Source organism: Scylla paramamosain, chromosome 34, assembly GCF_035594125.1.
Source record: "Scylla paramamosain isolate STU-SP2022 chromosome 34, ASM3559412v1, whole genome shotgun sequence".
NCBI classification, from domain to species: domain Eukaryota; kingdom Metazoa; phylum Arthropoda; class Malacostraca; order Decapoda; family Portunidae; genus Scylla; species Scylla paramamosain.
In genome coordinates, this window is record NC_087184.1 from 17,337,819 (window position 1) to 17,362,297 (window position 24,479).

At 41.2% G+C, this 24,479-nt stretch overlaps 1 protein-coding gene and 2 long non-coding RNA genes across 53 annotated transcripts in view; 2 read left to right on the plus strand and 1 right to left on the minus strand.

Annotated features, from left to right (window-relative positions):
- LOC135090316 (cytoplasmic dynein 1 intermediate chain-like) overlaps positions 1-14,445 on the plus strand; it is a 38,601-nt gene extending 24,156 nt beyond the window's left edge. For 6 of the 50 annotated variants that reach the window (XM_063987054.1, XM_063987058.1, XM_063987027.1 and 3 more), the window contains 12 exons: positions 6,682-6,882; positions 7,098-7,254; positions 7,784-7,906; positions 8,174-8,305; positions 8,675-8,792; positions 9,203-9,316; positions 9,839-9,956; positions 10,398-10,558; positions 11,494-11,508; positions 13,033-13,173; positions 13,366-13,491; positions 13,772-14,445. In XM_063987054.1, the coding sequence (XP_063843124.1) occupies positions 6,682-6,882; positions 7,098-7,254; positions 7,784-7,906; positions 8,174-8,305; positions 8,675-8,792; positions 9,203-9,316; positions 9,839-9,956; positions 10,398-10,558; positions 11,494-11,508; positions 13,033-13,173; positions 13,366-13,491; positions 13,772-13,924 (1,559 nt within the window). In that variant the 3' untranslated portion in view covers positions 13,925-14,445. Of the gene's footprint in view, positions 1-165; positions 211-1,561; positions 1,610-6,681; positions 6,883-7,097; positions 7,255-7,783; positions 7,907-8,173; positions 8,306-8,674; positions 8,793-9,202; positions 9,317-9,838; positions 9,957-10,397; positions 10,559-11,493; positions 11,509-13,032; positions 13,174-13,365; positions 13,492-13,771 lie in introns of all 50 variants that reach the window. The other 44 variants (XM_063987048.1, XM_063987056.1, XM_063987059.1 and 41 more) reach the window with 10 other exon arrangements.
- Positions 13,007-21,477, minus strand: LOC135090326 (uncharacterized). Of its 2 annotated transcripts, none has more exons than XR_010261865.1 (4): positions 20,884-21,477; positions 17,860-17,983; positions 14,447-14,729; positions 13,007-13,146 (listed from the first exon to the last, which is right to left on the minus strand). It is a non-coding gene; the product is annotated as an uncharacterized LOC135090326 (long non-coding RNA). The 2 variants fall into 2 exon arrangements; XR_010261864.1 differs by having other exon boundaries at positions 13,009-13,146; positions 14,463-14,729; positions 20,884-21,473.
- Positions 20,462-24,353, plus strand: LOC135090330 (uncharacterized). Its single transcript, XR_010261871.1, has 6 exons — positions 20,462-20,557; positions 21,856-22,044; positions 22,123-22,279; positions 22,431-22,635; positions 22,979-23,154; positions 23,911-24,353. It is a non-coding gene; the product is annotated as an uncharacterized LOC135090330 (long non-coding RNA).
- Positions 24,354-24,479: the final 126 nt, after the last annotated feature.

Sequence of the window (24,479 nt, forward strand, 5' to 3'; positions counted from 1 at the left end):
CAGTCTGCTGCTGCTGCTGCTGCTGTGTTTGTTTGTGGTCGTTTGGCCGATTAGTTTTGTGACTTGGAGTTTTTTTTTGTTTATTTATTTATTTGATGCTTTAGATTTTGGGTCTAAATTTCTTTTTTTCCTTTTTTCTCCCCACCTCTTCCCCTGCGATTCTAGGAGATGGGATCTTAGCTCAAATACGCTCTAAATACCACACTATGCGTAAGTAACAGCGTACGGTTTGTCTGTCCATCTCTTCCTGTTATACTGAATCATTTCATTTATTTTACATCTTGCCTATATAAGTACACCCTCTTTTGTTTATAATTTGGATCATATTACTGCTTAGTTTGCTTGGTAACCCCTTCCTTCCTTCTTTCCTTCCTTCCTTCCTTCCTTGTTGAGGTAGAGAGGACATCATTGCGTAACTCTGTGCCATGATTCTGTAGCTTTTGCCTGTGAAGGAATGACCGCGGCTGCTTCTGTCAGTACACGCAGTGGAGTGTCATCATTATACAACCCACCTGTCTTTTGATTTTGTCTGAGCCGTAGCTCTTATTATGATTTTCATTTTTCATTTTGTTTTTACCTTGCATTTGGTAATAGAGTAATGTTTGAGTCACCACCTGCCAAGGTCATGGAGTGCCTGTCATCCTATAGTCAAGTAGAATATAACATTAATTTTTCCCCCCAACATACTAAGAGGTATTGGAGAGAACTGACCTTGTATTGCCTGTTGTTAACATGGAGTGGTACGGTAACATAACAACCAGGAACACACACACCCTCACCAAGGTTCTGTATCCTAAAAGTGAGATGAAGATCCAAGCAAACAAGGGAAAGGAAAGACAGTGAAACATTAGTGTATTGTTGCTTTGAGTCGCCAACACAAACACCAATGTACAGTACTTACCTACAGCCTCACCTTGGCATTCCCTCACTGCGGTGCATGTGGCATGGGGAACACGAAAACACTTGCTCTCGTAACCCCGCACGTCACTGAGTTCTCCCTCTCTCTCTGTCTTTCTGTACACTCTCTACTGACACATGCCTAACTCACTCCTTACTCTCCAGACACTCATTGGCAGATGTCTTATAGGATAATGCACTGTGATTTGTTTGTTATTCATGTATGCACTGTAAGTGAGAGGATGTGTAGGGCATAATGTTAATATCTCTTAACTAACCATGTAACTTACCCATAGCACTTGATTAAGATAGTATTGTACTCCTGTCCATGTCTCTTTTCTATATATATTGACAGATATGCTGTATTTATTAACAATGAAGTACTTACATACTACTTAACACTTGTTGCTTACTAAAAAAAATTATTAAATGAACTGACTGCTCACTAACTCATAACGTAAATGATTGATCAGTTTGAGGTATTTTTGTTTGTCTCTCTTCATTGGAGTTGACTGATTAGTGTGATGTGTGGCTGTGAAAAAAGTGTTTGTTTGGCAGCTGCTATTAACAACACCGGCCCAGAGGAAGTGGACACTGACTTGTTTTTTTGTTTTTTTTTTCCCTCTCCCCCTCCCTCCCCTCCCCAAACCTCTTTATCCCCCAGACGAATATAATCTAAACCCAGCGCTTGAGTGGGATGATGAGTTCACAGGTAGGTCCATTGCTCGCGCTCTCAATATCTTATCTCCATTGTCTGTCTTCCTCCGCCTTGCTCCCTCTTTCCCTCTCACTCAGCCTGCCTCTTGCACTGTGTGTGTGTCTGTGTCTGTGTGTTGGTATGCCATGCTTCTGCTTCTCTCCATTTGTCTCATTCATTCTCTGCTGCTGTTGCTTTAGCTGCTGTTGCTGCTGCTGCTAGTGCTGGTCATGCTGTTACTACCAACACCGCTGTTCCTGCTGATTCATATCCATGGCTTCAGTCATGATTTTTTTTATTTTGTTTCATTTTTTAGTTAGGTGTTGTGTGATGTTTTGTAATGCCAAGCCATGAAATAGTAATGCAAAAAACTTATATTTATTAATGGCAAAGCTCATCAGCCAGTTTGTTGACAAATTAAACAACAATAATAATAATAATAATAATAATAATAATAATAATAATAGTAATAATAATAATATTAATAATAATAATAATGGTGATAGTGATAATACCAACAGTAACTAAACAATAGAATAATTAATACAATGTTGGGCATCACAGTTTTGGTTCAGTTTGATTTTGGTGTAGAAGTTTTTGCACAGAGCAGACAGCGGCTGGCCTGGGACTGATTGGCCAGCCTGGGCTCCCACACACACACTGCCCGGCTGCTGCTGCTGCTGTTGCCTGTACATGCGTGTGTGTTTGTGTGTGTGCTGACGTATCCAGTAGATTCAGTGGCCGGTGCAATGCACACTGATGCCATACTACACGCTTTGTTATCTTTAGTTGACTGCTTGCCTGCCCTCTGACCCAACTTGACCTGACTGACCCAAGTGGTGACCTCAGACCAGACCATCGTCATCTGTGTCGTGGCGTCCATCAGTGTATACGTATTGGGATATGAATGCCACTGATATCATGTGCATTGTTCGTTCCGAGAGGAGCTGTGGCAGTGTGTGTGTGTGTGTGTCTGTAGGCGTCATTGCAACAGTTTGTGGCCTCGCCTCCCTCCTGCTCCTCCTCCCTGCCTCCTCAGGCAACTCTGCTAATAAGACTGCTAATATTAGGCAGAGCAAGACAATGGGGTGACTGCTGGTCCAGTGTGGCATCTCCCAAACAGTCACCAAGTATGGACTGTAGTTTATTTCACTCACTGTATTCATCAGGAGGGAGGATGCATTGTTATTTCAAGCATAACTCAATCATTAAGATTATAATGTTTAAGGAGGAGAAGCAGCTTAACTACTATGCCTGTTGCAGTCTGTGTACCAGTAGTGAGCAGTAAGCTTTGTTATAACTATTGCATAATGGGTTACCTTTCCTGTCTGTCTGTCTGTCTGTCTGTCCTTCAAGGTGCACATGTTGAAAGTCGCGAAGGTTCGTTACTGAAACGTTTCTCATGACATGATTTATCTTAGTTGGCATGCTGAGGAAAGGTATTTTTGACTGTTGAACACAGCTAAGAGTAACACGTCAGTTTATCAGACAAAATACTATCACCTCCCTGCACTGTGTAGTCTGCTGGGGTAAGTTGTGTCATCAGAACATAACAGTGTGGGCTCACTGGTAACATGAATTTAGTCTAACACTGGAAGACACGAGGGACTTAACTGTACTCACTGCATACTCTCACGTCAGGGGGAGGTCAAGTTATTGCATTGTGGGTTATGGCCCAACACACCTTTAATTGACTTGACCTGGCCAAGTCTTCTTTAACCAGACTGTCCTGCAGTGACTGGGACAGATGTGGCAGCATGTGGCCATTTGTACTGTGTGCCAAGAGTTAGTGTGCACACACTACTACTTGTACACTTGGCTCAGAGAATTCTGGCACTCATCATGGCAAGGTGAGGTGATGTCTGGCATAACCACACAACAGGATAGGAAATATCTCCAGGGTTAGGATAACAGGGATTGAGAAGCTGCTTGAGACAAACTGGTTGCATCTTTCTGTTTCAGGCAGTGTTGCTAACAGCTTCTCCATCCCTGTCACCCCAATCTTGGCGATATTTCCTGCCCTGCTGTGTGATTATATCAAACATTGCCCTCACCTTGCCATGAAGTGTCAAAATTCTGGATCCAATTGTACCACTTATTGGTTTCAATGCTATTATCTCTATTTGTCATTGTATATAAATTCAAATTAATGGACATCCTAGAATTAGAGGGTTAATCTATAAACGACACACTAATTTTCCCTCGTGTCTAATGTTTCATCAGTGAATGTCAACCAGAGATCTGGGACACATGTTGGGGGAAGAGCCTGACAGGAAAGCAATTGATTACTGAAGTATTGAGGGTGAGAGTGAGATGCCAAGAAAGATGAGAGTATGAGGGAGAGAGGACAACCCCTTGTAAGGTGTAAGGATAGAGTGGTGGAGCAGGCAGTGGAACATTGATAGGACTCAAATCAGTCATTGGTGAGGTGCACAGATAGATGCCAGTAGAGGCTCTTGATGTAGTCATCCTCTTCAGGGAGTTTCTGTAAGCAGGCATTTGTGTTGTCTTTTAGTTAGTAAATTATACAGTTGCTCATGACATGGGCTGCTGCACTTCTTTGACCATGATATTTGCTGATACTGGCCCAGAGTTGAATGTGAAGTAGTGAACAGTGTGTGGCTTCTCTGAGGTGTGGCTTCTCTGAGGTGAGGCTCTTGCAGCACAAATGAAGGAAGGAAGGAAAGATAAATTTAGAGGATGAAACATTATAGTGTGACTTGTTCCCTGAGATGATGCTCTCGAAGCATCAAAGAAGCATAGTTAAGGAGATGAAAGGCATTGGCAAGCTAGACATTGGTTAGATCAACACCATTGCCTCCTGTGTTGTGTTTCAAGTTACCAGTGTAGGTATTCAGTGAGAGGAGGGAGTCACCATATAGACACTCCCCTTGATGGCAATAAGAAAGGGTCACCTTGCAGATACTGAGCTTGAATAGCTATAAGAGAGGGGTCACCTTGTATACATCTTTGAGAGGGCACTGAAGCACATGTGAAGCAGTAAAGTGTTTCATAATTGTGGCTTATGCTGTGGTGTTGCAGCTGGAACACACACACTCTTGTGCATGTTGGCTGTACCTCCCCTCCCCCAAGTATGTGTGCTGTGTGCTGCAGTCTGTGTTGGTGTTGGTCACAGTTCTCTCATTGTGTTATTCAAGTCTGCAAGTTGTCAACATGTAACACTTACTTATTATTATCTGTACAAGTTGAGTTATGATGAAACTTGATCTTAATTCCTTTACTCCAGCTTGGGAGAATGGAAATCTTTGAGTCTGCACACTGGCAACACTTGATTGTTGCTCAAAGTTATACCTGTGAAATTAAAATTATGAGAGAGAGACCTGAAGTGTTTATCATGAAATATGAACATACATCAAAAGATGTATGCTGTAATCTTCTAGAATACTTGGCAGACAAAATAGACGACCAGTGTGATGAAGTATTATGACAGCAGAAGTATTGGGAAATAATTAGTGTTACCATAGTATTCCTACCTCTTGAAACTGTCACAATGTTTACTAAAGAAGATAAGTTGAAAAATGTTGATGGAAGCAGTGGAGTACAGCACAGCACAGCACACCAGCACAACAGCACATCCCACACACCAGCACAGCCCCACACAGGAGCCTCTGTCTCTCTATCCCCATGCTGAGTGAGGGAACACAACACGTGTGTGAGCCAGCTCTTGCTTATCCCATCATCTGTATGAAGTGAGACTGGATACAGGAGAGAGAGGCTGGTCAACTCAGAAAATATATTGTACTATCAGAAAATTACCCTAATAAAACTTCATTGATGATTGAATGCTTAAAACAAGCATAACCATTATTAACAAGTGGTTATTTTCTTATAAATGCAAAAATTGTCAACTTGAAAAGGATAATGACCAGCCATTCTCTCACATTACTTGCTTTATGAGTACTTGTGATATCTGTCCTCATTCTGGCTCACCTCCACTCTGGCTGTTCACTAACCACACCTTGGCCACACTGTACTTCTCACCCTTGGCTGTATTGTGGCAGACACAAGCTGCAAGTGACCAATGCAAACTTGTGGATGATTGAGACAGTTTGTACAAGTCACTCACAGCTTGCCAGGTTGTCTCAATACTGACCAGCATGTGAGGGCTGTGGTCACGTGGATACTCTGTACGTGTACTTGATCCTTGTGTACATTTCCTTACGCTCTGCTACTCCTTGAAGAGCCAAGAATCCTGATATGCTCTTGAATCACACTGCACCACACCTTTTTTCTAAGAGCACATTCTTTCTTGTCACCTTAAACTCCCACAAGGTTACTGCCCTTCACCCTCCAATCAACACCCAGTATGTGTATTATACTTAACTGCTAGCTCAGTGCAGGTAGATGAAAGAATCACTCCCATTATCCCTATTAAAATGCAGACCCTGTACACATAGAGGATACTGATCTGATAACCCAGGGTAGGTATGTGGATATTTGTATGTACATAGTATACCTTCTTTTTTATATGTTTAGTCAATCTTTTACTGTTAGTTGTGTAGAAAATAGTCTTTCAGTGTTACCTTTTTGCCAGCATAGCATGACTTTGCGTCTTTAATGACTTGAGTAACTAAAGCAGGTGGGCAGGTGTACTTACTGTCAGGTGTTTCATTCTCCTGCATGACAGACAGCAGGAACACATTAGAGTAAAAATTTCAGTACAAAATCTAGTAAGCTAAAGTACATTCTTAAGACACAGGAGTAAAGTGTAGTAGTATATTTGAAATTCAAGTCAAGAAATTAAAATGCTCTTTAGAATGTTCAAATGTAGAAGGAAAAAGACTGAACTAATAAACACACACACATGCTCACATACACACACACACACACACACACACACACACACACACACACACACACACACACACACACACACACACAATAGTCTAGAAATTGACAAGAGCACAACTAGTAAGTAACAAGACACACAGAAGTAGAGAAATAGGACAAGACAAGCAGTAACACACACACAGTTAACTAAAGCCAGGCCAGCAGGAGGAGGCAGTGAAGCAGACAGGTTAGGGACATAGATAGAGAGGAGCAGAGCACACTTATTCACCATTTAGTTCTGACTTACGACGACCCACAAGCTGAAGAGGAGGACAGCTCCCTCACCCTCCTGGACACCCCACCCATGTTTGGCAGCGGCTCCCACCGCCATCTGCCCCCGGGTATTCTGCCCACTGGGATGCCCACCGTCCAGGACTTCAAGCCGGCGATTGCAACCGAGCAGGAGAAGAAACAGGAGGAAGTGAAACCCGAGCCACGTGAGTCTTGTGTGTCTGTTTTGATGGTTTATGAATACTACCACTTACTGCTTTACATCAACAGGATATTGCAAGATTTAGATTAGTTTAAGTATTTAGAAAATCATATTTGTTCTCTTAGTCTGTGAATTGTCATAACTTTTGCTCCTCCTCATTCCCTTTGTCTCTAAATCATCACAACTTTTGATGCTTTGCTAACTTCTGGTCCTCCTCAGCGCGGGAGTTGTCAGATGAGGAGAAGCAGACGGTGATGATGACGGAGGAGTTCCATGGCTTCTTTGACCGCACATCACGCATCATTGAGCGAGCACTGGCCGAGGATACCAACATTTTCGTTGACTACTCCCATGACTATGAGGAGGACGGGGAGGCGTGAGTTGTCATTGTTTTGTTTGTCGTGTGTTTTCTTTGTTTTTGTGTTAGTATGAGTAGTTCCTTCTGTCTTGTCTTTGCCAGTTTTGGATTTGTGTCTTTTGTATTTTCTGAGTTGTGTTGTCCTCTTTTCTCCATTTTCTTTATTGTTTTTTGTTGGTAGTTTCTTCTGGCCTGTCTTCCTTTTTTTTTTTTTTTTTTTTTTTTTTTATAGCTATGCTGTCTTCAGTTTCCCATTTTGTTATGTATATCTTGTTCATTCTTTCACTGTTTGCATTCTTTCTGAAAACAGTTTTTTCAGCCCTTCATCATCTCTTTGTTGATAGCCTAACATTTTAATTCCTTGCCATTAATGACTACCTGTACTTAGTATTATCCATTATCCATCTTTGTATACACCAGGCCAACAATTCAACATGAAACAGCCCAGACAAAGCACAAAGCAAAACACTGAATTATTCATCATACCCTCATTATATTTACTTATGTCTTAGTGCACCAGTGACTTGCTATCTTCCTTCCTCTGCAGTAATGAGTCAGGAGGAGTGAAGCTGTCCCTCAACCGATGGTTCTACGATGAGCGTTGGTCCCGTAATCGTTGCATCACCTGCATGGACTGGTCACCTCAGTACCCTGAGCTGCTGGTGGCAAGGTGAGGCCTCTACAGATTGCCTTGTTGTTGTTCAGGTCTTCAAAGGGATGCAGTGCTAGTTTTTTTTACCATTCACTCTACTTCTCTGCTTACTGCTCTTCAGGTCTTTAAAGGGACACACTGCTAGTTTTCCACCATTACTTTACTCACTGCCTTGCTGCTGTTCAGGTCTTCAAATTTATTTTATTTTATTTTATTCTATTTATCTGTTCATTTTCATTTGATTGATTTATCCATTTCTTGTGTTAATTTGCTGCCTTCCCTCAGCTACAACAACAATGATGACTCGCCCCATGACCCGGACGGTGTGGCGCTGGTCTGGAACACCAAATTCAAGAAGGACACGCCTGAGTACATCTTCCATTGCCAGTCACCCGTCATGTCAGCCACCTTCGCCAGGTTTGTGGCCTCCACTCCAGTGCTTCCTCAGTCAGCAGTGTAACATGTTCAGTCTGGATTGCTCCCTCTGTCTGTCTTTTTCTGTCTCTGCCTCTGTTCCTGGTTCTCTCTTGTTCATCCATCTCTTTCTGTCTCTCTTTGTCTCTGTTTATCTCTCTCTGTATTTGTTTATCCGTAATTTTCTGTTTTTATTTATTCATCTCCATTGTTTTCATATCTCTTGTGTCTTGATACTCCCTTCCTCAAATAGTTTATTGTAGGAAAGAAGAAAAGTAGACACACACAGAGTTCAGCGTGTTAGCAGTGAAATAGATGAAATTAGTATTAGTTTTAATCCCAGTGAGTATAATCTATCTTGTGCTTCACCAGATTCCATCCCAATCTGATTGTGGGAGGAACATACTCTGGGCAGATTGTGCTGTGGGACAACCGAAGTCAGAAGAGAACGCCAGTGCAGCGCAGTCCACTGTCTGCTGCTGCTCACACGGTCAGTCCATATTGTAATTGAGGATAATTTTGAGACGCGACTCATTGCAGAGGAGCTGGTTGAATACATCATATGTTTTAATGCTTCTGGTTCAAGATATTCACTAAGACTGTAGTGATGAATAGTCTGATCTTCATGGATATTTCTCTCCTACTGATGCAGAATCCTCATTAAGCTATCATTAGAATCTTGAAAACCTTAATAAGTTCCACCAGAGAGTGTTGAAAGATGTGGATTTTCACTAAAACTATTTTTGGAGGCATGAGTAGTTCAATTCTGGGTATTTTTTCCCTACAGATGCAGAATCCTCCTTAAACTATCTCTAGAATCTTGAAAAACCCAACATATTCCACTAGACTGTGTTAAAAGTTGTTGAGATAATATTTGAGTCATTGTTTTGTCCTATGCAGCATCCTGTGTACTGCATGAAGGTGGTGGGGACTCAGAACGCCCACAACCTGATCAGCGTCAGCACTGATGGCAAGATGTGTTCCTGGTCCTTGGACATGTTCTCCCAGCCACAGGTCAGCAGCATGCACCACAGTTCAGGGTTTGCTCCAGGGATGGGGGGTTGTGGGAGGAAGGTGTGATAGATGCAGAGTCACATTGTACTCTGGTAAGGGAAGGAAAAGGAGGAGTAGTGTGGAGGCTGTGGCAAGATGCAAAGGTCACATTGTACTCTGAGAAGGGGAAGGAAAGGAGTAGAATGGAGAGTGTGACAGAACATAGATTAAAAGGAAAGGGAGAATAAAGTGGAAGGTATGGCTTACAGAGGTCACAGTGTAGTCTGAGAAAGGGAAGAGAAAGAGTAGAATGGAGAGAGTGGCAGAGCACAGAAGGGAAGGAAAAGAATAACAGTATGTAGAGTATGACAGAACATAGAGGAAAAGGAAAGCAAGAGAGAGAGAGAGAGAGAGAGAGAAATGAAAGGACAGGATCTTAAAAGACAGCAGAAGACTAAACTTCACATATACCAGGCCAATAATAATGACAAATGAAACTGACAGCATACCAAGTCTCAATATTAATGCCAACCTCCCCTACAGGAATCCATGGAGTTGCAACACAAACAATCACGTCCTGTGGCTGTGACGTGTATGGCCTTCCCTCATGGTGATGTCAACAACTTCATTGTGGGGTCGGAGGAAGGTGCCGTCTTTACAGGTGAGAGGAAAGGCTTCTGTTTATCTGCTTACTAGATGCATATATGTGAAATCTTGTTACTTCACTTTCTTATTACTTTGACAGCTGTAACTTGTCATTAAGCTTCATAAAATGGCTTGGATTTAATGCAGTAATAGTGAGGCATTAAAGGAAATAAAAATATAAATAGATGAAGATAGATAAATAGATGAAGGTATTAATCATCTCATCATACATTCAATTCATGTTGATCTGGCACATACATTTTTATATTTCATCCTAATCTGCTCTGTGTTTGTTCCCATTAAGCTTGATAAAATGGGATGGATATGCTGCAGTAACAATGAGGCATTAGAGAAAGTAGTGGATAAATAGATGAAGGTACTAACCACTTCATACATTCAACTCATGTTTAGCTGACATGTTTTTTTAATCCTTTGACCCTGCGGATTGTGTTTCCAGCATGTCGGCACGGCAGCAAGGCAGGTATTGTGGACGCCTATGAGGGTCACCAGGGGCCAGTGACAGGAATCAGCACCCACTCCACTCCCGGCTCCATTGACTTCTCTCACCTCTTCCTCACCTCCTCCATTGACTGGACTGTGAAGCTCTGGTCTGTCAAGGTAAACAAACACCTCTATCCTCCTTGGTGTGTGTGCGTGTATGCATGTGTTTGAATATATAGATTGATAATTGGTATCATAAGCTCATCAGTAAGCTAGAATTGTAATACATATGAACATAAACGTGTATATGAAGCTTGAGCAAACACTTGCGCCTTGCTAGGTTGGCCTTCTGGTAGACTCATTGAGTAATGCATCAGTCAGTCTGGAGCTGCAGGATGAGTGAATTGTGGCGAGTGAGACTATTACATTGTGTTGAAGGTTCTGCAGGTGGGATAGCAGACATCTTTGTGGTAGTTATGGATTAAATGGTATATGACATATCGAGAGCCATATGTGTTAAAATATAATTGTGTGAAAGGAAAAGCAAAATACAAAGCAGACAGTACAGAATTATTTTCATCAATAAAACAATAATCTCCATAAAACAATAGCTGTTTTAAAAACAATTTATTTAGCAGCCATTCTAGAAAGAGCTAACAAAATTTTTTTTTCTGTTATTTTTCAAACATCACTGTTAGGAAGTGAGGGAAGGAGAGTGATATCACTTCTTGAAGCTTGTCAAGCTGAATAAGTAGTTCAGCTTATTTGCTCAAGAGGTTGGCCACAGCTTGCTTGTTTTCATATACACATGTGATAGTTAATGACAGGTGTGAGTTGTTTTGCTAGACAGTCAGGTGTGAATTGTGTGGTGCTAGACAGTCAGGTGTGACTTGTGTGATGTTAGTCTGTCCCTTGACTTGGAAATTATCAATAGATTTTGAGGGCAATTAAGTCTTGATTGAGCAGGAAGGTGATCAGTTCTAATAGTATGTTGGTTTTTGAGCAGCCATGTTTGCCTGAGTAGCAGTCACTCCCTTCAAACTGTACCAACACTTTGTGTTTATTTATGTAACACATGATTCTCTCGTTGTGTTCCACTTGGGATGCAACAGCACTGGTCCATGAAGGTAAGCGCCAAGCACACCACAAAGCAAACATTCCTTTGCTGAGCATGAATGTTTCTCTTCCTCCGTGTCTGAGAGTTGAACTGTTTATCTCTGCAATACTCTTTTTATGATAGTATCCTAGCTTAGTGGTACACTGACAGTTTACTGTGTGGGTACACCTGGCACCTTCACTGGGGTGAGGCAACATAGACCAGATGGTGTGGTATTGTGTGTTTTGTGTGGACTGCAAGTCTTTCTACTTTTGATGTACGCTGTATGGTGTTAGTGGTCATGGAGGCATTCTGCTGCCATGTCAAGCTTATTTATCTGGTGCAACTAAAAATGCAAACTAAATTAGTATTATTGTATATTTTTATGAAGGTGTATTTAAACAAGGAGAAACTTTATAATCTGATCCAAAACTGATGATATTGATAGACATGTGTAAGGTTTTGAATTGATAGACGTGTGTAAGGTTTTGAATTGATAGTCTTAGGTCAGAGAAGATTTCAGACTCCCCTGCTTGTGCATGTACCACAAGGCTTGTGTCATCTACTACAGTGCCACTGTGCCTCACACCTCTTGGCACTGTGCCAGGTTTCTCTTGCTTGTGGGTAATTGAGAAAGGACAGCACTGTTCTCAAAGATTCACATGTCAGTTTTCTCAGTAGGATCCATGGCCACCAATATCCTCACAAATACAAGCTGACACCCAGGAGCCATTTACTGCACACATTTTTAACACACACACACACACACCTTAGCACATGCATACAATTTCTATATATTTGTCCCAGGGCTTCACACCACCACTGTATTTTGCAAATTTGCAAGACTGAATCATTATTGCAGTCAAAAGTTAAGGAAATAAATCTCTACTATCCTTCCTCTCTTTCCTCCTCTTTTTCTTCCTCCTCTCTCTGTCACCATCTTTTACTTTCCCTAAGATAACATCATCAGCCCAAAATGGTCATCTAAATACTCTCCCTCTGTTCTCCGATTATTTGTATAGAAATATTGTTCCTAGCAACCAGTGCAGTCATGCCACACAGCTGTCACAGGAAAATGTTTAAAAGGAACATTTGTGCACAACACACACTGCTTCTAAGCTTTCCACCACCACCTTCACTCCCCGAGCTAGTTCCCTGCTGTTCCAAAACATCATTTGCCTCCCAGAAGCTTTCAGTTGTCCTTCACGCTTGGTAGGTGGTAAGATGGTCTGGTTCTATGGACTTATCTTCTCATCACCTCAACTCTTTTTGCTCATGTTATCCAAAAAAAATATTAATCTTCCACAACAGCTAATGAGTGTTTTGACTGGATACATTATCACAGTATGGAACATTCAAACATATTTTTTGTCTTTAGAATTTATTTACAAATTGTGAATTGATATTTTATGTTGGGCATTTGTTTTAACTTGATTTTCTATATAATATATACATGGATAAATGCACTTAAATTAGGAGAGTTCCGTCTCTCCTGACCCAACAGAACACTCATCTCGTTATGACCACCTGTCTGATCCTCTCTGCTGTCTTACAGGAAACGAAGCCTCTCTACTCCTTCGAAGACAATGGGGACTATGTGTATGAGGTTGCCTGGTCCCCCATCCATCCGGCTCTCTTCACCACTGTTGACGGCTCAGGAAGAATCGACCTGTGGAATTTAAATCAAGACACTGAGGTGAGGCAGTTTCCATAAGCCTGCTTTGTGTTTTATTCTTTGTTTCATATACTTGTAAGAAATACATTGATGTGTATGTACTCAGCTTGCTCTAAGTAGAGAGAGAATTCTATTTCGCTAGTTTGTTAGGAGGTAATTGTAACTTTCAGTATGTGAATTTAGTTTCTAAATTTAAACCCTGATGTCTTACAGGTTCCCACGGCAAGCACAGTGGTGGAGGGCAACCCAGCACTCAACAGAGTCTCTTGGACTAACTCTGGCCAGCAGATCACAGTGGGAGATGACATGGGCAAGATCTGGATATATGATGTTGGAGAGGTGAGGAAAATTCAATGTATCCATGTAATAAATAAATTGACTCTCATCTTTCAATACTTTTAGCCCACAATGTTCTTGACAGCATAGTCAACACCAAAATTTTTAGCATCCTAGAATACTAAAGAATACTATCATTCATTATTCCTAGATTTTCAGTGCCCCATTTCATCAAGTAAAAATAATTTTTAGCATCCTAACTGTACTAGAGAGTATTTTATCATTGATTATTCCCAGATTTTCCATTGCCCAGTTTTCTCACATTGATTTCTCCTCCTATCAGCAACTAGCATTGCCGCGTGCTGATGACTGGGCCCGTCTAGTGCATACACTTGGGGAGCTGAAGAACAACCAGACCGATGACGACCACTCCACCAGACACTATGAGTCATCATTTTCTTCCCTTGCATCCCTCTCATCCTCACCGCTCAGATAGATACCATGTTATTAAGACTGTACAATTGTGATTCCATTGTTGTGTGGCTGTATTTATCAAGTGCCGGCTGTATTTATCAAGTGCCAGAAAATAATCCATAATAACATATATGTATAGTATCTATGTATAGTATCTATAGCTATGTACCATTAAAGTGGGTGGCCAAAGCAAGGTGCTCTCCACGAACACATATACATACATACCTATGATAATAAAACATTTGATATGTTATTCAATCCTTATAAAAAAGGTAGATAGATGGTGGGTAAAAATGAATGAAGGCAACTACTAAAGAAGGAATAAAATAAAGAAAACCCAGGTACACCACACCCCTGAAGAAAAAAAATGTAAGGCACATATTGCACGTAGAGGCCATGTCCCCTGTACTCTGGCGTACAGGGGGACGGGACCCCTATATGCAATACGCCTCTTAAACTTTGTGTGGTGTGGAACTATTTTTTTTCTTGGAACAACATTATTATATAACAGCAATAACGGTGAATAAACTCTTGAAACTCTTACATCTTTATTATTATACCTGGCAGTCACAAAGTTCCATGTAGGCCTCTCTTGACGGGGGCAAGACTTCAATGCTTGACCAACTTTGTCGTGACTCCTGCAGATTAGTCATTAAGTGTACAGCATCCTTGAGTCTCCTTCCTCCACATCAGGGCCACATACAGACTGGTGGATCAGTTGTGTGGCATCCTGGGGAGGGGGTTTCCACATCAGGGCCGCATGCAGTTGTGCAACATCCTCGGGTCTCTCTGTATCACGATCACAATGCAGCAGACTGGTTATAGTTCTGAGGAAGAGTAAAATTCTGAATGAGTATTTTTTACCTCCTCACCCTTGGATACACGCAGGAAATGTCAGATAGTGAACAGATTTTTAGAGCAGAAGAGAATGAAAAGCCGATAGTTATTTCCATAATGGAGATTTTTGAGCCACCAGGACAAGACGAAATATATCCTACATTACTCAAGAAATACAAAGAGGTTATTAGTGAACCGCTAATTACTGTCTTTAGGATATAGCTAGATTCAGGAGAGATACCAGTAGATTCAGGAGATACCAGTAATGTGGAGGCAAGCAAATACAGTATCCATCTTTAAGAAAGGGGAAAAACGTTAGCATTTGATTATTGACCTGTCAGCTAAACTTCAACTGTAGGTAAAAGTAATGGAGTTAGCAATCACCACACGATGCTCTTCAGACAGATGTTATTCAGACACGAGCATCCTTCATTCAACCCTCACTTGCTCCATCATAGTATCATACACCCGAAGACCATAAAGTGTCCCACTTCCGCCGACCGACCCTTCGTCGATGCCTGTTCCTGGACGACGGGTCAGCCAAACTATCACGGCAAAACACTCACGAACATACTCAGCTCAGACGAACCGTGTTCTAGTTACATTTCCTGTCCATCGATATTATCAGTTATTTGTTACCAATTGGTGACACTGGAGCACAGTATGCAACTTATAAGAAGCCAAAGATATTACCTCTGTCGATAAAAATGTTACAAGTGTGACTGGTTTCGAAGCCTCAGCCTAGACGGTTCGTGATGTGTATGTGTGTGTGTGTGTGTTGCCGGTGATAGCTTGGCTGAGCCGTCGTCCAGAAAGACCCTAGGGCTTCGTCGCAGTGTCGGCGGAAGAAGGAGACACTTTATGGTCTTCGACTGTACATAATGCGCCCTTAATATTTCATGGTATATAATTCGTCATTCAGGATATCTTGACACCTCCAATGCAACGCCAAGTCTTACAATACCCTGTCATTTTTCATTATAACAATTTGTATTTATGTAGTCCATGTTTTATCAGTTAGAACCTCAACATAAATCAGAATATAAAGATACAGGGATCAGCGAAAACCCAACAACCGAGAGACGAGTGACAGGTGGGCGGCACGACAACACGGCTGTCAACTCACCTTGTGACGTCTGGCGTGGTGGTGGTGGGCGCGTCTTACCACAGCCCGGCCAAAGAAATCTACTGCTGAGTATGTAAAAGGAGGTGATGGTTCTAGTCTGTCAATAGGCAGGTCTGCCATCTTCTGTCCCTGTGTTGTACTCCTAACTTTACGACAGATAATGCACTCTGAAATGTGCCTTGATACTAGGGATGATCCTCCTACTATCCAGTATCCACATGACTTGATTTCATTTAAAGTTATGCCCCTGCCTTGATGATTTGTCCTTTTGTGATGGTGGCATATTATCAGCTGGGTTATGTGTGATGTTTTGGGGAGGATGACTGGATGTTTGGATTCATCTGTCAGATTAGAAAGCCTCAATCTTCCTCCTACTCTCATGATACCATTTTGTCAATGAAGGGATCTAACTTATAGAGGGAACTGGTCTTGTCTATCACTTTTGTTCCCTTGCCATTGTCTCCTTTAATTAAAGAATTATGGTTAGGAGATGATTTCGGTACATTTATCTCCTTTTGGAATGCCTTTGATTGCAGTTGTTTTAGCTTGTGACACTTGTGCTACATTTACTGGCTCATATGTGTTTCCCTTTACTTTAGTAGTGCCATCACCTCTTCCTCTGAAGCTGTTCAGAAGCTTGAGGCATACAGCAACTGCCCTCTTTGCTTTAAACCAATCAGAAAAATACTCAAGTCTTTCTAGTATATCTGTGGGCTGTTGTGTACCTACAGCATGGCATACAACTTTCTTCAGTTCAGGATCATTCTCATTTATGACCTTGTACTGGGAATGGCTATCCATTTTGCTATGTTGCCAAAGGAATTCTGGGCCATTCCACAAGATCTTGCTATTACACAATTCATCTGCTGTCATGCCTCTAGATGCATGATCTGCTGGGTTATACTGTGTCTCTATAAATTTCCACTGATCTGGTGAAGTGTGATCTCTTATTGTTTCTACTCTATTTGCAACATATACATGGAATCTCTTTGCTTCATTTGCAATGTAACCAAGGACTACTTTGCTGTCTGTCCAAAATACTTCTTCCACATTATTATATTCAAGTTCTCCCTTCAAGAGTTTATGGATTCTAACTGACACCACTGCTGCTGCTAGTTCTAGTCTGGGAATTGTCATGGTTTTTAGAGGTGTGACACGTGACTTTGCCATTACTAATGCACAATGAATTTGGCCAGTCTTGCTAATTAATCTAATATATGAGCACTGGCCATATCCCTCTTGACAGGCATCTGAAAAGTGATGGAGTTCAACCTTTTCTACTTCCCCAAAGTCATCAGGTTTGTAGCATCTAAGTACCTTTAACTGATCTAGTTTGTGCAGCTCATCCTTCCATTTTATCCATTTAGGTTTGACATAATCTGGCACCTTATCATCCCATTCAACTGCATTCTTACATAATTCTTGTAAAATTTGCTTTCCAGTCAAAATACCCCAAAACACCCCAAAACACTCCAAAAACACACCAAAACATCCTCAAAATATCCCAAAACACTACAAAAGCATCCCAAAACACTCCAAAAACACACCAAAACACCCTTAAAATACCCCACAACACCCCAAAACACACAAAAAACATCCCAAAACACTCCAAAAACACACTAAAACACCCTCAAAATACCCCAAAACACTACAGAAACATCCCAAAACATAAAAATACACACCAAAATACCCCCAAAATACCCCAAAACACTCCAAAAACATCCCAAAACTCTCCAAAATACCCCAAAACACTACAAAAACATCCCAAAACACTCCAAAAACACACCAAAACACCTCAAAATACCCCAAAACACTCCAAAAACACACCAAAACTCTCAAAACACCCCAAAACACTACAAAAACATCCCAAAACACTCCAAAAATACACCAAAATACCTCAAAACACTCCAAAAACACACCAAACACACCGTGTTGACAACCAAACACTTTATATCTCAGCTTAGCAACACACACCAACACAACACCCTGCTCACCTTCTCCTTGATGTCCGCAGCCTGTACTGCCCCTCTGTCACTGCCTTCCACCTCACCACCACTGCCACCGCCACCGCCATCGCTGCCGCCAACTTGCTTGCAGGATCGGAGGGTTGCCATTGCTCTGAAAGTTACATTAGGTTTGGTTAAGTGGGAAGTGATGAGGGAAGATGATGTAGGTTAGGTTAGGTTTGGTTAGGATAGGTTAGGTAAGGTTTGGCTATGCTTCGTTTACTTAGGTTAGGTTAGGTTAGGCTAGGTTAGGTTAGGCTAGGCTAGGTTGTGTTAGGTTTGGCTAGGCTTCTTTAGGTTAGGTGAGGTTAGGTTAGGTAAGGCTTGGCTAGGTTAGGCTTGCTTAGGTAAGGTTTGGCTAGGTTAGAATTGCTTAGGTTACGTTAGGTAAAGTTTGGTTAGGCTAGCTTGGGATTAAGACACGAGATAGCCAGTCAGTCTTGGGGAGGAGGAAGCACCAGACAGAAGTTAGGGTAGCTTCTTTGGGTTAGGCTTGGTTTGGTTAGGGGCAGCTGAGGAGTGTGAAGCTCCACCACGTTAGGTTAAATTTGAGGTAATATTTCAGTCATTTTCTCCCTCACCACCAAAATTTTCCCACTGTAAAAACTTTCTTAATATTTTTTTTCTGAAGGCTACAAAACAAATCACTCGTTTTCCCATCCCAGACCCCTAAACACCACCGCTTTCTTCCTTCAAACACACACACACACACACACACACTTTCCCTCCTTTCATATATCACAACACACGCTATAACACCCCTGACATGCTTCTATTATCACAGCCCCTCCCCAAAACACCCCAGAATCTTTTATTTTACCTCAAGCACACCACTTCTACCCTCAAAGACCCAATGCCTATCTGCAACATGCCTATAACATAACCAAAGCACCTCAAAAGCAACTCCAATCACACTAAAACACCTTAAAACACCTTAAACATACCCAGAACATTCCTAAACTCACAAAAAACATCCTAAACACATCGAAAGTGTACCAAAATATCCCAAAACACACTTAAAATACTCCAAAACTCATCCAAATTGACTCAAAACGCATCCAAAACAAACCGTACCTACCCAAAACACACTCAAACTCATCCACAACATCCCAAAACACACTTCAAACATCCCAAACACTGAAAACGGCCCAAAACACACTTAAAACACCCCAAAACACACCCAGACTGACTAAAATACCCACAAACGCACCCAAAACTCACCCGTATCCACACAAAACACACCCAAACTCATCCGTAACATCCCAAAATACACTTGAAACATCCCAAAACATTGAAAACAGTCCAAAACACACTTAAAGCACTCCTAAACAAGCCTAAGACACCCCAAAACACACCAGGAACGCTAAATATTGACTCAAACATCACCAAATCCCATCAACACACACTCCAACACTACCTAAACACCTCCAGACACACTCCAACAGCTCCTAAACACACCAAATACACTGAAAGCACTGTCACGGAAGACAAATACTACAAAGACAGACAGGGCAGCAGGGAAAATTAACCTAAATATTGTCTTTTTAGCATTTTTCTGTTTTACCATCTCCTCTATTCCTTCTCCCTTCCCCTTTCTCCTCTATTTCTCTTATTTTCTTACTCATACTACTCTTATCTACACGTCTGAGTTTAGAAACACTTGGAAACACCAGGAAAACACTGCAAAATACGATAAATATTACCGAGGAGACAGCGGAGCCGATCAAGGTCCCGGGTCCATGATGACGGCCGTGACGTCACGGCTAATTTACGTACCGTAACGGATTTCATTTTGAAATTGACCCCTCGAAAAAATGGAGCTAGGCTCGAATGCCTTATATATTCTGACTTGACAAATACTTAAAATAATATTCACAATATTAAAACAGCTCTAGCCTGAGTAGTATTTAAAAAATATCCAAATGAAATATGGAAAAAGTGTTGAAATATTCGGCACCATTTAAATCATTGAAAAGTCCACAACATTTGAATTTTTAGGAACGTAAAAATTTTTAAAAAATCTGAACTATCATCTTACACAATCAAAAGTGACCTGGAACAAGAAGTAAACAAATAAAACCGAAATTGTGTAAAAACCAAGTGTTGAACCTAAATACGATTAAAAACCACTGAAAAGTCCACCTATTTTGACTCAACAACAAGATAAAACACTTTAAAACATACAAACTATTTTTTCAAGCAATGAAAAGTTAGTTACAAGCTCAAATAGAGAGACAATAACACAAAAAGTGTTGTAATAACAACTTTTAACAGGACCATAAACCATTTTTAAAGTCCACTTATTTCTCTCAACAGGAACCAAAAAACAATTTAAAAATCATAAGCAATTTTTAGAAATACAAAAGACGTAGTTAGAACGTGAAATAAAAAATCAAGTTTGTCAAAATACTGCTAAAAAAACACCCCGCATTTTCGGCAAGCAACACAAAATTGAACACAACTCAACACAAGCCACGAAAATACTTCTAAAGCAAATAATTATTTTTATAAACCATAAAAAACATGCTATACCAGCAGAATAAAGAAGTTAAGAAAAAAATAAAAAAATATTGGAACCCACAGGTTGAAGCAGGTTGGCAGAGGTAGCCAGGCATCATGGCGGCCCTTGTCAGTGGAGAGAACGGCCGCTATTTTGCCTGTTATTCTTCCATCGTAACTAAATGAGGCAATGGCAGATATATCTAGATAGCGGATATGAAAGCCTAGTTATGTGGCTCCACTTAGTGACGTGTTAGGCTTACAATAAGTGAGAAATGAAGCAGATATTGGCGGACAAATGGGGAAGGCTGCCTCCACCTCAGCTGATAACATTAAGTGTATTTTTTTGACGTTTTTATAATTCCTGTCATGGTTAATTAGTAAGAGTTTTGTGGTGGAGGCTTGGAGCGCTTGTGGCACCGTGGAATGCTGGGTCACGTCAATATATTCCTAACCAGGTGCAAAAACATGAAATACGAGGCTAAACAATAAACAGTAAGGTTAACCACTGACCTGACAGCCCTGTGTTGTTGTTGTAGTGGGTGACACGTAACAACACTATCACAGTTACCGCCTGTTACATCACACTGTGCAAATTAGCTGGCTGGACAAGTGGTTGGCGGGTTTCTTACCAATATTAGCCTTGGTGGCCCTGTAGGCACCTCCAGGCAGGCACCAAGCTTGCACCAGCACACGCAGGCACCCACGGCCCTGTCACTGTCTTGTTCTGCCAAAATACATTAAATGAAGCCACAGTTTATGGCACCCTTTGAACACAGTGCCTTTCTGAGTTACGTCTGGTACTGTGTTGTCCTCCCTTGGCCTGCTCTGCACAGTACGGACACAAACCTATCCACAACACACTTTTACCTTTCAATAACAACCACCAACTTCTTTTATATTATACTAAACTAATGGAAAATTAAATATAAAGAATTATAAGCGTGTAAAAATAAATCTCAGGCCATTATAACTGTAATTGTCAAAGTATCTAGATGTTACTGATTGAAGCGCCAAATTCAAACTGTTCCTGGCGGAGCTTACACTGCAATGTCTCGTCCCTTGTGTGGCGTAATGTGAAATCATTGAAAAGCTTGTGTGAATTGAAGGCTTGGCTTAATACTGTGTTATATCTCAGCTTATCATTATTAAGTATTTACCATTTGACGTTAAAAAACAACAATACTTCACAGAGATATCCAAGTATACCAGAGGCTTCCATACTGTAGTTAATGATCAACAGAGAATTACCAGCCTTTCTCTGTGTGTCAAGGAGAGCCCTTAGGGAAACGTTCGTGTGCGTGTGTGTGTGTGTGTGTGTGGTATGGAAAGATATAATTGCTTAAGTACAGCCTCTCTCTCTCTCTCTCTCTCTCTCTCTCTCTCTCTACGTATTTTGCCTGTCTGCCCTCGTGTGTGTGTGTGTGTGTGTGTGTGTGTGTGTATCTCATTTATTTATTTAAGTTATTTTTCTTCTTCACGCAGATAGTAATTGACGAACACAACACACCACGTGGAGAGAAGCAAGGTGTGGAGTACCCAAGCCTCTCACAGTCCATGCTAGTAGACTCACCCTGCATGTGGAAATCTCCCAAAATGCACGGAGGTTATTCCAGAGCTGCAGGACAGAGTACTTGAGGCCATTGGTGAACAGAAAGCTGAGGTTGAACAAAGGTAGAGTAAAGATTACACTGACATTTGGGACATTGACATTGTTTGTTACCAGTATTATGTTGATTCCTTTTATTTCAGCCAAGAATTGATAGCTGCCCAAGGTGTAAGCAAGATTCACAATGATGAGGTCATTGTGACGTGTGCAATGTGTCCACTGGTCTTGGCCTTCCTGACCAAGGCAGCCACACAAAGGAAATTCCACGTTATTGTTGCCGAACGTGCCCCTAAATATGATGTAAGGTGTTTTATGCGTCTCTTTCACGTCATCGTGTCTGATGTGCACAATACATAACACAGGGACTGCCACGTGTAGGGGTGATGGCTTCTTGCAGCTTCCTTTATTTTATTATGTTCTTATGTTCTCAATACATCTTTTACTTGTGCAGGGTCACCCAGTGGCAAAAGCTTTATGTACTGCTGGAATTGAGACAACATTAATTCAAGACTCTGCAGTGTTCCCCATCATGTCACGTGTCAACAAGGTCATCAAAGGTCATCGTTGGCACCGAGACGGTGGTGACCAACGGAGGCATTGAGACCTTTGTTGGTGCAGCCTCTCTTGCCTCACCACCAAAGTTTTATTCTGTTCCAGTAAGTTTTATTTGTTAGTCATTATCCTGATACCTCTTTCAGTGGGGCAGTATTTGAAACATATTTACTGTTGCAAATTGAACAGGGAAGGTATCACAAAAGTACATACCATTTTATTCTCACAGAAATTCTTGATTCCAGTTTTTGATACATTCCTTTTCCACATGTTTATTTCGTGTAGGTGGATATACATTCCTCGTGTTGAGTGTTGGATGGTCCTTTCTCAAACCTCAACCTGTTGTCTCATGTGGAGCTAGATACTATCAGATCAGTACCTATATAATATTGAAAATCATAGCATGAATTGTGCATTTTGCTTATTGTCACAAATCTTCATTTTCAGCTGTATGTGTGCACTCCCACATACAAATTTGGCTTGATGGGCTGTGAAGAAATAAGCCACCAAACCACCACTTCTATTATCCCAGAGGGAACAAAGTTTTGGCCGTCTGTAAATACTGCGCTGACTCAGCTAGATTACGTTCCTCCAGAAAATGTCACCAGTTTGATAACTAACAAGTGAGTTTGTGTTGTTCATATGACTGTGTGGTCCTTTCAAGGTGTGATGTTGGGGGTTCATTTAATTTTTTCATTTGCTTTCCTTGTTGGGCCTGGGCTGACCTCAGGAGACATCAGTATTTGTCAGCTTTATGCACAAACTGTTATTTAGCACTGTACTTCATCTCCCAGTAAAACTTCTGATCCTAAATGCATCAAATGAAAGGCCTTTATGTTTTACTTATGAGTGAGATAAACAACTTACTTAATTTATTATACAGTAAAATCCCTCTCATCCGGCAGCTTCAAGTATCCGGCACATTTTTCCCCCGAGCCTTAAAATCAATAAAAAATCAATGTGTACTCAGAAAATCAATTAAAATTCCCACGCGAGGCATACTCCGTCCCCTTGCCACCACAGCGCACTGCTTCGCGCCACCCGCAGCCCACTGCACTGTGTTTACTCAGTGACTCAGTCCCGCGTGTGCACTGTTTATCGCCTGACGCCTTCATCACGCCTAAAGTTGTAGAAAAAAGGAAGTGTGTTGTGCTTACACTTAAGCAGCTGATCAGATCAGCTGATCATTGTTGTGGTAAGATGCGTGAGTGTAGGGTGGTCATTGTGGACACAATTTCACTTCTATTCAAGTATCCGGCACGTCGGCGGTCCCGTTGATGCCGGATTAGAGGGATTTTACTGTACCCTGTTTATCTTGCACATCTACTCACTTAGCTTTAAATAATGGCTGCTGACCATTTAAATCTCTTTTATTTCAGTCGAGGTACTGCACCATCCTACGTGTACCGGCAGCTTAGCGAACTGTACCGTCCCACTTCTTGTGATCTCTAAGGTAACAGCTTTAATCCTTGCAAATAAGGAATAAGAGAAAAGAGACACACCTGCCATTTGTACTGTTATGCTGTAGTGTTCTGTCATTTTTTTCCTCTTTTATCCTAGAACCGTTTTTGGTCATTCATGTTTCTAAAAATTATTATACAAAAATGTTGAGCTTAATATGTTTGGTGTAGTTTTTTGTAACGTGTTATTATTGTTTATGTGTGTGGTTCCCCTCAGGAAGAATGTTGCAGTATTAGCAGTAATGTTACAGCCAATGGAAGTGTCTGTATTGTGCTTTGGTGGGAGGTTAATTTGATGTATTTTTAGAGTTGTGCAGGATATTATAGCAAGCCCTCAAAATAAAGAAAATAACTATAGAAAACACTCTTTGTATTGAAAACACCACTACAGAGAAATCTCTAATGAAACAGGAAACCCTACATTCAGTACTGTGTGGTTGTTGCAGTAACACTGAGCTAAATGCCTTTTGGATGGTTGTATACTAAAA